General features: G+C 40.2%; 1 protein-coding gene across 3 annotated transcripts in view; it reads right to left on the reverse strand.

Annotated features, from left to right (window-relative positions):
* Positions 1-15,709, reverse strand: part of AKAP12 (A-kinase anchoring protein 12) — a 29,772-nt gene continuing 14,063 nt past the window's right edge. For 2 of the 3 annotated variants that reach the window (XM_033054934.2, XM_033054935.2), the window contains 3 exons: positions 5,776-9,503; positions 3,115-5,006; positions 1-2,615 (listed from right to left, as the gene is read on the reverse strand). In XM_033054934.2, coding sequence (XP_032910825.1) covers positions 3,117-5,006; positions 5,776-9,503 — 5,618 coding nt within the window. In that variant the 3' untranslated portion in view covers positions 1-2,615; positions 3,115-3,116. Of the gene's footprint in view, positions 2,616-3,114; positions 5,007-5,775; positions 9,504-12,961; positions 13,052-15,709 lie in introns of those variants that run through there. The other variant, XM_033054936.2, reaches the window with a different exon arrangement.

Below are 15,709 nucleotides of genomic sequence, written 5' to 3' on the forward strand. Positions count from 1 at the left end.
TTAGAACAAATTTGTAGTTGCATTTTATTTAATCAATGAAAATCTACCTTAAAAACACAAAATCAAATTTGGTAACCCAATACATTGGATTACAGAAAGCTTCAAGCTTTTAAGCACAAGCCAGAAGTCACAGTCTCAAGGAGTTTCAGAGGCCAAAGCAATACACTGGAACAAAGTAGGAACTTTTTGTGGATACACGGACCCTGCACCATTAGCGTGGTTTTGGGTGCAGCAAGTGTTTTAGCTGTCAGTTATAAAAAGAAGCTTTTGTATTTCTTTTATAGATAGGTTTGTTGCATTGCTTACCTAGGCCCTGGATTAATGGAGAAAACAGGCAAGTTAAAAGCCCTTGCCTGCTCAATTACTACCAACAGACAATTTACATTGTGGTAAAGCTAGCTTTATTTAAATGAGGTTCAGACAAGAAGTAACTTTACATATTATTAACAGCTTTGGAGCTACAAATGTAAGAATCAGGATTACACAGGTCATGCTTTTGTTATTTTACCTGCTGCAGTTATTGCAATATGGCTTAAGGTACATAGGTATACAATTTGTACAAATTCAGCCAAGTTTGCACTTGTGAGGTGTTATTAAGAGCATCATTACCTTGCAAGCCAACCTAAACGTGTGGAAATCAACCGAGGTTTTTGGAATTGCCCAAAGCTAAGGGGGAAGCTGCCGCTAACAATTGACAGAGATAGACTGGATTGTTTGAAACCACATTGTTTGGCTTTAAATATTTATATAATTCGCTCTGAGGTAAAGAAAAATCTTTTGATGCTTCCACACAGGGCAGCACCAGATGGTGCAATGACACCAGTGCAATCAGTCACATCGCTTGCTGGACGAGCAGCCTCAAGGAGAGGCCAGCACCTGCCCTAACAAGAGCATTTGTACACTAAAGTTGATTTTAAAATAAATTACTATACAGGTATGAGAGTGAGCTATTGTTCAACTTGATGGGCATTGGTTTCACAATGTGTGATCTGTAACCTTCACTTTGGAAATCAGAGCTGAAAGTACTGACTTGTACCCCTCGTTCGATTTTAATGTAAACGACAAAGGAGAGGACCAATTCCTGTAGGGGACAGACATCCCAGGACTTTCAGTCTTGGGGCTTCTAAGTATCTTTATATCACCCTGCCCATTCTAGTCTCAGCTGTTGTCAATCCAATCCACCTTTCATAAAGCTTTTAATGTCCTCAGTACCCCAAAGATCTCATCAGCTCTTTGCAATTTTAGGCAGAACTCATTACCAAGTAATTTCCTTCCTCTTTCCTACTCCTGCCTCAGAAAAGACAGAATTGCCAGGAGTGGGGAGAATTTCAGAAAATGGTGTGGTGGGAGAACAGTTCAGGCAGGGGTTGGAAAAGGAGGAAGTGTGTATGCAGGAAAGATGTTCGACATTATAAAGCAGGGAAAGGCTTTGGGTTGGATGGGGCAGCGACCAGAAATTAGCAGAACGAGAGGAGCGAGATATAAAGGTAGTAAAACAAGAACAAGTTGACAGCGAAAATGATGGTGTCTGGAGGGTCCTCAGAAACCAGGGTGGGCTGCAAGTAGAAGTGAGCAGTGGGTCAGGTCAGGGCTCTCCTTTTGTCATTAGAAATATCATAGTTCTACATTAAAATCAGAACTGGGTACAGGATATACATATAAATATTCAAAGCAAGACAGCCAAATTTTTTGAGAGATTTTACGGGGGAAAAACCTGGAACAATAAATAGGCAACTATATGTTATCAATTTCTGCTCCAATAGTATCAATTTCCTCTCCAGGCTACGCTACAATATTCATTTAAGGGAATGCCTAAACAGTACAGAAGTATCATTGTTCTACATTAAAATCAGAACTGGGTTTAAGACATACATATAAATATTCAATACATTACAGTCCAGTCCTGAGACCTGAAGTCTGGAGCAAGAGAGGAAGGGTATTTTCCATCTCCTTTCAAGCTACACTGTAGAAATAATTTCTGACTAAATCAGGCCTGCAACTGAAAGATGGACAGAGATACCTGAATGGGACTGAAAGGCAGCAAACTTGAGCACCTTGCTCAATGATTTGTGCGTGATCCAGTTCCTGCTGTTTGACAGACGTATCCAGAAGTCTCATGTGTTCTCATCAGTCAGCCCTCCTCCTCCCCCTCACACACAAGCTGAGCAGCACCTATGGCCACTCACAGGTCAGATCAAGGCAGCTAGGAAAGATGTGAGGGGGAAGGGAGACTGCTAAAGAAGGGAGGGAGACTCAGGGACAAGTGAAGGGATTCAAGGAGATTGGACATACAGGACACACATTAAATGAGGGGACAGCAATAACCATGGCAAAAATTCTAGTGGTCTGCCCAGTCACTCAGTGATGCATCTCCAGTCTTAATGGATTATTTTGGGCAGAGACAAATAACCTTCAAATGGAACACAGGTATGGATACAGCCAATATTAAAGGTTTTGTTTTTTAAACAAAAATGGCAAGGTGAGGTCTTCAAAAGAACAGATGTTAACATCCAAGAATAAAGGGTAGTGAATAAAGCTCCCGGTTCTGTGGCAGGATTGTCAGTTGTTCTCTAGGACTGGCATCTCTCCAAATGCCACATGGATGCTTAGCATATCTGAAAGAAAGGTGACAGTAAAAAAGCTTTAGTAATGGCAACTTACTTTCTCAAGAATATGTTATTTTCCCAAGCAGTTCCCAGAGATAAAGGTCTTATGACTTAGTGAAGTAAGTGCAGTATATATCCTATGGAGAGATTATACTTGTAATTTCTGATTCAAATTCCTCTGAAGTGCAGAGAGCTTTGTACATGGGGCACTCCAGGTTTACCATGTTCTCACATCATTTAGGATTTTAAAAAGAGTTTTGTTAGAGACTGTGTTTGAATATTAAATTACATACATTAAATGTGATGTGAGTTCCTACCAAGGAAAACTGTTTACTACCTTCCAGAAATACACACCAAAACATACAGACCAAGGCCACTGAAGTGAGGGCAGCCCTTCAGTAAAATAATTAAAAACAAAACAAAACCACCACATTGGAGAGAACAGTTCAGAGATCCTCACAACTATCTTAGAAAAATAAATAAATTACTGGCTAAAAATGCTACTTACATTCAAGGCGTCAGAGCCACTGAGTTCTGACTTTGTCTATCGCAAGATGTTCCTTCTTGACAACTGTCATCTTCCCACATTTGCATTTTCCCGTCCTCCACTGGTGGATGATATGGTTGTTCACTTTCTCTGCATGTTTGCTGTCCTGTATGTTGGTCTGAGATTTCCATAATGTACCCAACCTCTTTCTCCCTTAATTGTGGTGTGTGTATGTCTAGGGTGTCTTTGGTTGAATCTTCTGAAGTACTTTGTTCTAGGATTGATTTCTGAAGTGTCACACTTCCCCTTGAAATGTCTTCAGGGCTTGCTATGACTGTTAAAGAATTCTGACTCTGTCTATCTTTCAAGATCATAGAAGTTAAAGGCATGTCCTTTGTTTTTTCCACAGTTGCATGAATTTCTGCAGACTCAGTTAAGGTAGTAGTTTTCACTATTCCTGGTTGCTTGAGCTCTTGTTCTTTACTTTGCATCTCTTCCCCTTTTACTGGAAGCTGTTGATCTACCTGCGTACTTCCCAGAAGTTCAGGTACAATTGTATCTGATGGGCTTTTCCCTATGGACTTAATGCTCTGCTCTGACTCAAGGGCAGCCAATTCTTCTGTTTCTGCAAGTTTGTGAACAGCTGACTGGATGGCATTCAATACAATTTCTGTGCTCTGGGACTCTATGATCACAGACTGAACGACATGCTTCTGAAATTCTGGGTGGCTGGGAGACAGACTGTGACTGGAAGGAATACCATTGTGTTCGGCTTGCTCTGTGCTCTGGGGCTGCTCTTGCTCTTCTGATACTCCATTCATAGAAGCACAAGTTACTCCAGGCTTGGTTGCCTCCACACCACCAAGCTCTGCAGTCCCACAGCCTGAACAGTCAATATTAGAAACTGGGACCTCTTGAGAAACCATTTGCTCTGGTGTGGTTGCCAAGGGCTGTGCAGTTTTGGCTGTCACGTCTGTGTGTGTCGCAGTTTCTGCCACGACATGCTCTCCACCTGCTGCAGCTGCTACAGCCACAGGTGTTTTCAGAGCCCCTAAGCTTTCAGCCTGTGCAAAGGCTGAGTCAGAGCCTTCCTCTTGCTGGACAGCAGTTGAACATTCATCATGCCTCACAGCTTCCTGTTTTCCACATGCAAATGCTTCTTTGGCTCCTTCCAGCAATTGCTCATTTTTCTTATCTTCTTTCTGAAAGCCTTGACAGTTCAAGGTTTCTACGAGTTCTTGTCCTTTTCCCACAGTCTCTTCTCCAGCCAAGCTGCTGGGTGTTTCGCATTTCTTAGGACTTATATCAGTGATAACAGCACTTCCATTTTCAACAATCTCTGGGCATGTTGATGCTAAATTAGATGCCCCATGTGCTTCAATCTGCATAGGAGCCTCAGTAACAACAGAAGTGCTCTCCAGCTGTGTTTCAGATTTGAGCACAGCACTTTCCGCTTTGCCACCTTTTGCTTCGTCACTCTTGGAGGGAGTTTCAGTTGTTTTGTCCCTGCATTGTGGCTCTGTGATGGCCACAGAATGTTTTGCTGCAAAGTCTCTGTCAGACCCATTGCTCACACTCTGCTCAGCATCTGCTTCTGAGTCATCTGTTTTTGAAGGAATGGCAGAAGTTTTTTCCTTGCTCTGCAGTAGAACCTCAGGCACAGTGACTTCTGTGCTTTTTATTCCGTTGAGCACAGCATCATCTTCCTCTCTCAGGACAGGTGTCCTGCTAGGCCCTCCTTTAGTACAAACCTGCTCTTCTGAGTCAGGAATTCCATCTTGTTTTTCAGTTTTAACAGGGACCACAGTATACTCTGGTCCCACAGTAAGCGTTCTGCCCTCTCCTCCAAGCTGCACAGGCTTTTCAGCTGTTAGCCCCAAGGATGAGGTTTCATCCTCTGTCTTGTCCTGAACCTGTGGAGAATTGCAACAGCTCTGTGAGAATGGGTACAAGCAGAGAATGACCAGCAATGTTCTAGGTGAAAAACCACAACACCAAAAGGACAAGAGTTATGGGAAGAGCACAAGGTGATAACACGGGGATTAGCAGCTCACCAAAATCTCAGCTTGTGTGGTTTCTGAGGATGTGTAGCTCATTAAACAAAGTGCAGCCTTAAAATTAATTAAAGGAAGGGACAGCTGGCAGCATTTGAAACAAAGAGTAAGCCAGAAGATGAGGAGGTAAGGAAGAAGACAAGAATGTGCCAGCCACAGTAACTACAGCATTTAAAACTGGATAGTGGTGTTGTTTTATGTCCTCCCTTTGCAGAGGTACCTCAGCTTCACTCGTATTTCTGCCTACAACTGAAGACACCATACACTGCGTATGGTCTCAATGGATCACATCTGTATCTCAGGTGTTCATAGATAATCTTAACTTACTTTGTGCAATGCAGGAACCCTAATGGCAATCATTTCAGTACCTCTGCATCTATGCACAGCATCTCCCACTCAATTTCTGTAGGCACTGCATGCACCCCACCCTGCACACAAGCTTCAGTGCCTGCTTCTTCTAGACATCTGTGCGTCTCTCACTGGAAATGAACTTCAGTTGTCTCATGCTTCACAAGGAAGGTCCTTAACAATAATATACCCACAACCTGGTTCTAAACAAGGTATAGTATCTAACACTTGCTGATTTTTTCTTTGACAAATCAACCTTTGTGTTATATGCAATACTTACTGTAGGTTTTCCTTCTAGAGCACATTCATCTCTTGTCCCATTCAGTGTCAACTCTGTTACAGGCAGTTTCTCTTGTTCTGAAGGCTTCCGCTTTGCAGACAGCTCTTCCTTGGGAATGATGGCTTCGATGCTGTTAAACTCTTCGGCATGTGATAAAGTTTCCTCTCCTCTCCTCTGCACTTCATTTACTTCTTTATGATCTTCAACATATTCTTGATGTCTTTCCGTGCTTTTTTCCATCACAGAAGGTATTTCACTTTTCTCTGATCCTGTAGGTAAAACAGTATCTTCAACTCTGTTTTGGCCCTGAATGCTCTCTGCACTTTGCTGGGGGCCATCTTCTTTGTGTTCATTTTCCAAGGACTGTTCAAGCAGAACAGTTTCCTGGTCTACAATGCTCCCATCTTTAGCACCACCTTTCACTTCTGACTCAAGTCCCTGTGCTGTTGTAATTACAGTTTCTGCTACAGCTCTTTCACTAACCAGCTGTGTTACATCTGACTTGACTCTTTCAGCAACTTCATGAAGAACTTTTTGTGTCTGTTTGTCCAATTCTTTCAAATTTTGTTCAGTGGCCTCTACTTCTTGAACTGGTGTAGCTTCCTCTGTAGTATCTGGGGTTTCTAACAACTGTGAAACAGCAGAAACCATCTCAGTTGTCTCTTCAGCAAGGGATGCTTCCATTGTTTCTTCAGCACAGGAAGCTTCTGCTGTCTCCAGAGCAGTCACTGCTTCAGAGGTTAGCTCCAGTTCACTTGCTGTGGCATCATCACTTACATCCTTTCTGGTCTCTGGCACTGTCTTAGCAGCTACCACTGCATCCTCCACAGTAACACCCAGTTCAGCTGCTTTCTGAATTTCTTTCTCTTCCTCTTCTCTTGCCTGCTCAATGCACTCTGTCAGAGCAGCAGATATCCATGATGGTGATCTCTCCTCAATGCTGCTCACCACCCTTTCTTCTTCCACAACAGTAACAGCAACTGCATGTACCAGCCCTTCAGATCCTTGCTCCATCCTCAGAGTCTCCTCTAACTTTTCTGCTCTGTTTTCCTCTGAGGTTTGTTCTCTCATTGCTTCAGCATCCTTCACTCGTTGGGCTTCCATCTTTTCCTGTTCTGCTGCTTCATACTCAGATAAAGGAACAACAGCTGGAATATCAGAATCTTCTTCAGCTGTTTCTGCCATGTCTTCTCTTGCTTGTTTAAGATGAGCTGGTTCTGGTTTTCCATCTGACTTTTTCTTCCTACGCCCAGGCATCAGTTTTCTAAAAGGAACCCAAGATTCATCTTTTCCAGGCTCACCATCCGATGTTGAATGCTCCAGGCTAGATCCCACAACAGAGTCTTCACTTTTTTCTTCCATTCTGGTTTTGGATCTCCTTCTTGGAGTAACTAACCTTTTAAATGATTCCCATGTTGAAATGCCTTCACTTTCAGATGGGCTTCCAGCTTGTTCTGGGGAAGAATTCCCTTGTCCTTGATCACTCTCCTGAGAGCTAGTAAGAACTCCATCTGTTGCTGTTTCTTTGCTCTGTCCAGACTCTTCTACTTTTTGGCTTTCTTCATCAGATGATGATGACTTTCTGGCTCTTTTCTTTGAAGAGCCTACACATATAAAAGTTTCCCAAGACACAGAGGTGTCAACTTTTCTTTTGGGCTCTTCTGTAATTTTCTCTGGTTTCTGGTCAATCCCGTTTTCCTTTATTTCTCCCTGGTTTTCATCAACAACATTTTCAGTTGCAGATACTGCTACACTCTTTGTCTTATCAATTTCTTCTTCTTTATCGCTTTCAGAAGGCCTTCTGACGCGTTTCTTGGGAGTCACCATCTTTTTAAATGATGCCCAAGGTGTAACAGTTTCTCTTTTTCGCTCCACATCTGGAATTGTGGCATCTTCACTTTCAGTGACCTGCATTCCTTCTGCAGATTTTTCCAAAGAGGGAACTTCATTCACCTCCTCAGGAGAAGAAGCAGAACTCTCCCCCTTTTGTTCCTCCGGGCTATCTGGGGAATCTGATAAGTGTTGAATTGGTTCACCCTGTTCCCCTAACTTAGATTCTTCTCTTTTACCTTTTTGCTTCTTTCCAGACAGTTTTTTCAATCCAGTACCTGTAAAGAGTTTCTTTAAAGGGCTGCCTTGTAGTTTAGCCTTTTCTTGAGAAGACAGGAGTTCTGCTTCATTTGTGATACTTTCTGGAGGCCTCTTTCCAGCTGCCTCTTCAGAAGTTATTTCCACGGTTGCTTCATCTGATTTGACAGTATCAGTTGTATCTGTGTCAGGTTTTCCCTGTAGTCCTTCATCAGTGGGTTTGATTGACTGTTGATTATCCTCTGTGTCGACTGAATGTTCAGAAGTGGAAAAGGACTTTGATTCAGGAGCACTCAGAGGTGACTTTGTTTCATGTTCTTCACTTTCTTTCTTCTCTGTGGTTCTATCCAGAGCTTCTCCCTGTGCAACATCACCTGCTGTGGGTGATGTTTTCAATTCTGCTTCCTCTGTTTTTTCATCTGACGTCTCTTTCCCAAGTAGAACGGATTTGCTTTCTTCACTTCCTTCAGGTTTAAGTTGATCACTAGAAACTTCCTCTGCCACAGATCCTATTTCAAATGTCTCTTCAGAGGCTATTTCAGTTCTGTGATCTATTTCACACTTCTCTATTGACTCCAGTTTTTCTCCTACAGGTAGGACTTCTGAGGATGTTTTCAATTCTCCATTCACACTCTCAGTGACAAGAGGTACCACTGACTTTGGTTTTAGTGGTTTCTCTGTCACCTCACTTTCTTTCTCTCCTTCTTCAGTTTCTTCTTCCTCTCTACCAAGACTTTCCGAGACTTCCACTAGTTTCCTTTCTTGATCATCTTCATCTTTTTTCCCCTCTGCACTTTCTTTTACAGCTGCTGCTGCCAGGTCCTCTTTTTGTCCCTGCTCATCATGCTTGACTACCTCTTTCTTTTCACTTGCTTCTACTCCTATGGCTGCTGAAGTCTTTTCTGACTCCTGTGTTTCACCTTCAGCGTGCTCCTTTTCATGCGCTTCAACAGTTACTGCTGTCACATTCCTCTCTTCATCTTGCTTCTCAGACTCAGGTTGCTCCTCCTTTTCACTGATTTCTGTTGTTAATGTTGTCCCCTCTTTTTCTTTCTCCTCTTCTTTCACAGGAGACTGTTGCTCATCTTCCTTAGGTTTCCTGAAACTCTTCTTTTTTCTAAATCCAGTCCATCCTTGAGTAAAAAGTTTTCTTAATGGTGATGCAGTTTCAGTGGCCAAAGCAGTTGCCTGAGAACAAGTCTCATTTGCTTCTGGTATTTTAGGAGGTTCATCTTCTGTTTTTTCATTTTTCAATGTCTCTTTGGTATTGTCTTCTGCAGAGAGTACATCCTCAGGCACTGCTGCTTCTTCTGAGTTGACTTCTTTTTGATCATCAGCTCCTTCAGGGACCTGTGTTTCCTTTTTTACAGTAAGCAGCTGAACCGGTTCTGATTTTCCTGTCTTTTCCTTCTTCACTGTGAATCTGAACCCAACAAATTTAAAAACCTTTTTAAAACCCAGATCATAAGACTGTGGCTCTGCCACCTGATCTTCTGCAACTTCTTCCAAAGCTGGCAACTGCTTAATTGAATCCTCCTTCTCAGCATCTACACTGTCTTTGGTGCCCGAGTCAGATGGATTTGTCTCCATAGTTTCAGTGTCTTCCTTCAAGGTTACACTGGAATGTTCTGTTTGTCCAACTGTTTAAACAACAAAAAAAACCCCAGTTAATCTCCTTCAAAATTTAACCTTATATTATACCTTTATGTATATTTTTATTATTACCAATTTTCATAAACATACTTGTTCTATTATTATCTGTGTACCTTTTATATATGCTACTAGTACATTTTTAAGAATTAGTCTGTTCTATCATTACTGTAATTATTTTCCTTCTTTGCATAATTGTACAATTCTTTCCACAGTTTATTTGCAAATGCACCTTTCAAGCTCATATTCTCTTATTCTACACCCTGATTTTGCAGTTATTTTTGTGTGGTTTGTTTGGTTTGTGGTTTGTTTTTTTTTTTACTTTAACTTAAACTTAAGAAAAAAGTAATTCTATCACAAACTATACAGAATAATATATGCAATTATCCCTGAAACAAAGTTCAATAAATATCTCCATGCAGACAGATATCTGAGGAAACCCAACAACAACAACAAAAAAAACCACCTCTGCAAATAAACAAAACAAAGCAAAATTTTTAAAAAGCCTGTTGACCTAAAATTATGACAAAAAAGAAAGCTTATTTTACAGCTCTGTCCCAAAAGAATAGTAAGATGTGAAAACACCCATGGGAAACCTGTTTTTCTGAAAACTTGTAAGCCCTACAAAACAGCTATTTAATAATATATTGCTTTGAAGATCACAGATCTTTGGAACTGTCCCATAAAATATCTGTATGTATGCAATACATACATAGCATCACCATCTACAGCAATTCCATGCTGCTTAAAATGAATGAGGTTGTTACTATGCAAGCAGGTAAAATCCTCCACTGCTCACATGTCTATTTGCACTATCTTTTCTTTGAGGACAGTTTGTGTTTTTCCTTCAGATCACTGGTAACCCCCCTCTCAGACTTGCGGGGATAATTTAAGTATTATTGCTCCTCTGGTCAACTCAAGTTCAGAGACTGGCATGTAAATTAAATCTATGGCATATTCAAGATATCAAAAGATTCTTGTGCTTGGATGCTGCCAGGATTTCAGTTTAACATTGTTCTTGACCCTAGGTTTTGTTCAACAGGTGAAAGTGCCAGGCCATGAAGGAACATACTCTTCTCTCTGACCAAACCTATTAGAGTGCCAAGATGAAAAAATAAAATTATTTTTAAATATTCGATGTTGAACAGCAACACCCTAGAAGAAGGCATGGTCCTTTTCTTTTAAGCTGTATATGTGCTACTTTACTTCAATGTCCAGAGGCAGGATGAGACAGCTTTACAAAGCATGTAATCATCAACTTACTTGAAGTGATGCGGTTTTTATTTTAACCACGTCAAAGTTGTCTGACTTTGCAGCTGGCCCTGCATTACTGGAACACCTGATCTCCAGAGGTCCCTCACAGCCTTTTGCTGGTTCCCCCTTTATTAAGGGCTGCTTCTTCAGAAACTCACAGACAACACAGTCCAGGTAAGGCTGAAACTAACTACACAATAAGCAAAAACCAAAATCTACAAGGATACTGCCTTCTTACTGCTATGTAGTAGGCAAATTAGGTTTCACTATCAGCAGCCTACTACTGGTTGTTGTTTCTAAGTCAAAATAAGCAAAGCATTTCGTTTTTCCTTTATCTAACAGTTAAATTTTATTTACCTCAATTGTTAACTCCTAATTCAATTAAAAGCCTGACCTCTGCTAACATGCCAGCTCCTTGAACATTTTAGACCAGAGATGTTTTAACTGAGCCATTTGTGAAGGAGAAGGGTAAAACAAGAGACATTATGAAGAAGCAGCCAGAATTTTTAGCCCATTGTAATGTACCTCTTGCAAACACCAGAACAATCCACAGGCAAAATAACTCATATCAATCAAACATTACATTTTGTTTATTTAGTTGTATGTTGAGATTATACAAGGGTAAAGTCAAGGAACCATTTTTGTGTCTGTGTTCATTTATTCCTAAGTCTGGAAATAAAGTCCTTGTCATTTCCATAAAATTATGCAATTTTGCAGAAAATTGTCAAAGGCTCAACAGAAATGGCTCTGCTGAAAACAAGGTCTATAGAGTCTTTCTGTTTGTCCCAGCCCTGCAGTAATGCCAATCTGCTTACTCTTAGGCACATGGAAACGTCCATCTGACATGAGTTGAAGGTAGACTGAAATACAGGGTTGAGAGCCAGTGGGAAATGCTGTGTCTAAGTGGGAATGACCAGGAGTGAAGGAAGGCAGAAAGGAGTGGAGAAGTCTGAAGGCACTTTGGATTGCACAGCCATGGAGCTCTATAGGCTCACCTTTCCTCCTGCAAACACTCCCTGGGAATGCATGCCCATCATCACTGAAAATACTCAGCTTTCAAAATAACTTTCAAAAAAAGGTGACATTTCTTTTTTATTTATTCCTAAATTTTTCTTAATTCCCTTAAGGAAACATCCCTTTGGAAGTCCCCTTTCAATTTTGTCCCATACTAGCACAGGTGTTAGTGTAAATTCAGTGTACGATGAGTTTCAGGTATTACAGATAAATGGGGTTACTGTAAGAGCGGAATGATAAAAGAACATGAATAAATGAGGCATTGCATTTCTTAAAGAGAGATAAAATGCAAAACCAGTATGTAAAGGCATCTCTTCATATTTAAGATACACATTCAGAGGGTTTTTGCTTATTCTGTTCATAAAATGATGTGTCTATAACACCTTAAGATAAAGACCACGTCTCTGTAAAATGTTTTGCAAGTGAAAAGAGCTGTGACTATCACAAAATCTGCAGGTATGGATATGCATTAAGATAGCAAAAGCAATCATAAAAATAGAGAACACGGAGTTTAGAGGCAGTGATAAGCTCTCAAAACTGTTAAATCAAGCTGACAGTCATTAGGTCTTCCTTGTGAGTCCGTCCAGCAGACACATCACCTCACAATACTTCACTAAACACAGTGATAAAAGAAAAACTAACAGAAACATTGACTGACTGAATACACACATACTAATACCAGTCTGAAAAGTCACAGCTGTGGTACAACAAATCACACTTCCATCTCTCCTTCATGGTGCAGAGATGATACACTTACAGACCTAGCCCAAGCACTACCCCTTCCATTTCACCAAAGGAAGGTATTTCATCCCCAAGACAACATTCCAGTGTCAGCTGGTAAGTGACCTGCTGCTGTTGCACCCAGTCTCTACTTTGTCTCCTCCTTTAACACTTTAAAAATCCTGGAAAAGTCTTTAAAACTGAATTTCTGATGCCTTTCCTCAGCGTTTGAGGAAAGAGGTGCCATTCAGGAAATTTGTCTGCATGTTGCCAGGAGGCTGCCACTGTTGTGTGACAAAGCTCCAGCGCCGGGAATATCCAAGCTGTACTTTCACAATGTATACACCCAGAACTTTATATTAGCAGTTGGATTCTACAGTGATGTTTTTATTAATGACACTTCAGTGCCCAAACACTGTTAGTGCAATTCTGAATGCAGAAAGGTTTGGAAGTTACTTACACAAGGCATTGCTGGTCAGAGTTCTGTAGCATGTCACTATCACAGGCTTTCTGGCAAGACAACCAGCACTTTCTGAATTAATTCAGTGGTTTTGAAAGCACCTTTAAGAAACACCAGACAGGCTCATCCAAACAGCTACCAGAAAACAAAACAAAACAAATACAGTAAAATACTGAAATGAATAACATTTCCCTAGGTCTCTCCTCAGTAGGGCTGTACTTTACCAGCTATGTGCAAGCCAATGAATAGAATACAGCAAGAGGAGGTGAAAAAGATCAAGGGTGATATCACAAAATTGATACACTTTGCTGTTTACATCTACTGTGGCAAAGGACCAACACTGAAATTCTAGTTTAACTGCTTACATAGTAGTTAACCTTTCAACTATTTTTAATTTAATCAAGGTGCTGCTCATGTTTTAATAACTGCAAGTTTTATTCTGAAAGAAACTGTAAAAATTGACAGTCTTCAGGACTCAGAGGCACTTGACTCACAATTTCATACTTAGTCCATTGTAAGAATTTATTTCTATTTTATCAGGAGCAAGCTGATCAGTTGTTGGAGAATCAGTATTTTCAGAATGACTGAATTCCTGTCTTATCCCATTAAAAATAAAATGAATAATTAAACTCTTCTTTCTGCAGACTGACAGACACTGTTGGCAGTGCAACGTAACTGCTCCCAGCTCTCATCTCTCTCCAGAAGTGAAAATGTGTTTCTCCCCTGGTAGCTGCCAAAGAGTTAAAAAAAAGCACTCTGACTGCAAGAGTTAAATCCACAGCACTTCATATGCTCCAAGTCAACCATGTCAACATCTGGAGTTGGTTGACTTTTCCCCCTAAGGATTTGCAGCACGGCGCTGGATTTTTTCCATGAATTCCCTACATTCTCAATCTCTCAGATGGATGTGACACACACCCAGCGCCCACCTCGCAAACTCCTCCGGACACTGCAAGGCTCCAGAGGACTTTGTGCTGTTTCCATTTACTCAGTGTTTAGGGCCAAGTCGTGCTTTTGGTCACATATACAACTCTCTCGCTAGGTTCGCATGAGCAAGAACAAATGCTGCAGTCATGAGATGTATTTTACAATCATTTGCCTCCATTGTGTCTAGATTTGCTACAAATACAACTTGTGAAACAAACAAACAAAAAGACCCCCCACAAACAAACAACAAACCACCAGCTACTGCTCTAAAACTCATAGGACACAAACAGAAGGCAGTTAAAAAAAATCTGAACCAAGCTTGTATTTGTCAAATGCAGTTCTCTCAACTGCACAATTCTTCTAATTATCATTAGAAACATTAATGCCAATATAAAGTAAGCATAAAAATTGAAAAGAGTAATTAAAAACCAAAAGACAGCTTGAAATTACAGTATCTATGAAAAACCTATCCTGAACAGATTTATTAATAAAGTAGCTGTTTGGAATTATTTGTGAAATTGAGCACTTCAGCATTTAAAACAAACAAACAAACAAAACAAAAAACCCACCCCAATCTGTGCTCTTAAGTTTCCACTGCAGAGTGTACAAACTCGGCATTACACCACAAATTCTGATTCTTTTAATCATGAGTTTTAGAAGGTTATGTTTAATAAATCAAACACACTACTTACTTTTCAGTAACACGGAAATACGATTATGTGTTATCCTTCTAAAAATTTAAATTTTAACTACACCTGCGACATTGCTGCTTCTTGACAATGTATTTTTAAAATATTCTTCCTTCCTTTGCCTACTACACACCATATTTATTTCCACTTCAATATACAAACAATTCTTCCATAGAAAGCACACACTACGTCCTTCTCCCTTCTATTCACTCAATTTTCTAACAACTGACTTGCCATGTTCATTGCAGGGAGCAAGTTCTTTCAGATTAATTAAATAATGAGGGAGGATTTAAAAAGATTTTTGCATGCTAAATCACACCATGCATCCATGCAATTCATTAGCTTTTCAACCATGTTGTTATTTCAAAGCTTTTGAAACAAGTACTATTTAGTCTTCAGTTCTCTAGTACTTGGGTGGCAACTGAAGGTTTAAAAAAAAAATCTCATATACTTTGTGATCGTTTCAAAAACAGAAAAAAGAAACAAGCTGCAAAATAACTATTATTTTTCATGGCTTTAGAAAGCAAAAGCAACTTCCCCAGAAAATGCTATCATAGAAAAGTAACTGAAAAAACAAGCAAAAAAAACCTCCCTAAACACACAATCATTTCCGCTGTGATGCTGTAACAGCCTAACATTCCTAAAAAATCTTTATTTTTAGAAGATTTTGATTTAGCTGTACTCGTCTGCTCCAACCCAGCACTTCTCAAATTCCAATTCTGAGCCCAGCTTCTCAAATTCCAGCGGGAAAAGTTATGTATTTCATTTATTCAAGATTAAGATATTTCTTTTTTCATTTCAGTGTTTCAAGAAACAGCCCAAAACATCAGAAAACAGTACAGTTCTTCTTTAAAAATGAATAGATTACTTTTAAAGCCAGAAGGGTTGTTATCTAGGACTTGGATATAGTTGCTGTAGTTAAAAATTCATCATTAAATACACTCACAATAATAAACTGCTCTTAGACCAGCACAGCTGTTCTGTTTGGGAACCAAACCAGCATGCTACAAATATTTATGAAATTTCATGGTTAGACATGCTGTCCACATCTCACATTCAGTGACATGGTTCTGCTTCTTAAAATAAAATCTATTCACCAAGCGTAAGATAGAAGCAACTCTAGCACTTGGGT

Source organism: Catharus ustulatus, chromosome 3 (genome assembly GCF_009819885.2).
Source record: "Catharus ustulatus isolate bCatUst1 chromosome 3, bCatUst1.pri.v2, whole genome shotgun sequence".
In the NCBI taxonomy this organism is placed as follows: Eukaryota; Metazoa; Chordata; class Aves; order Passeriformes; family Turdidae; genus Catharus; species Catharus ustulatus.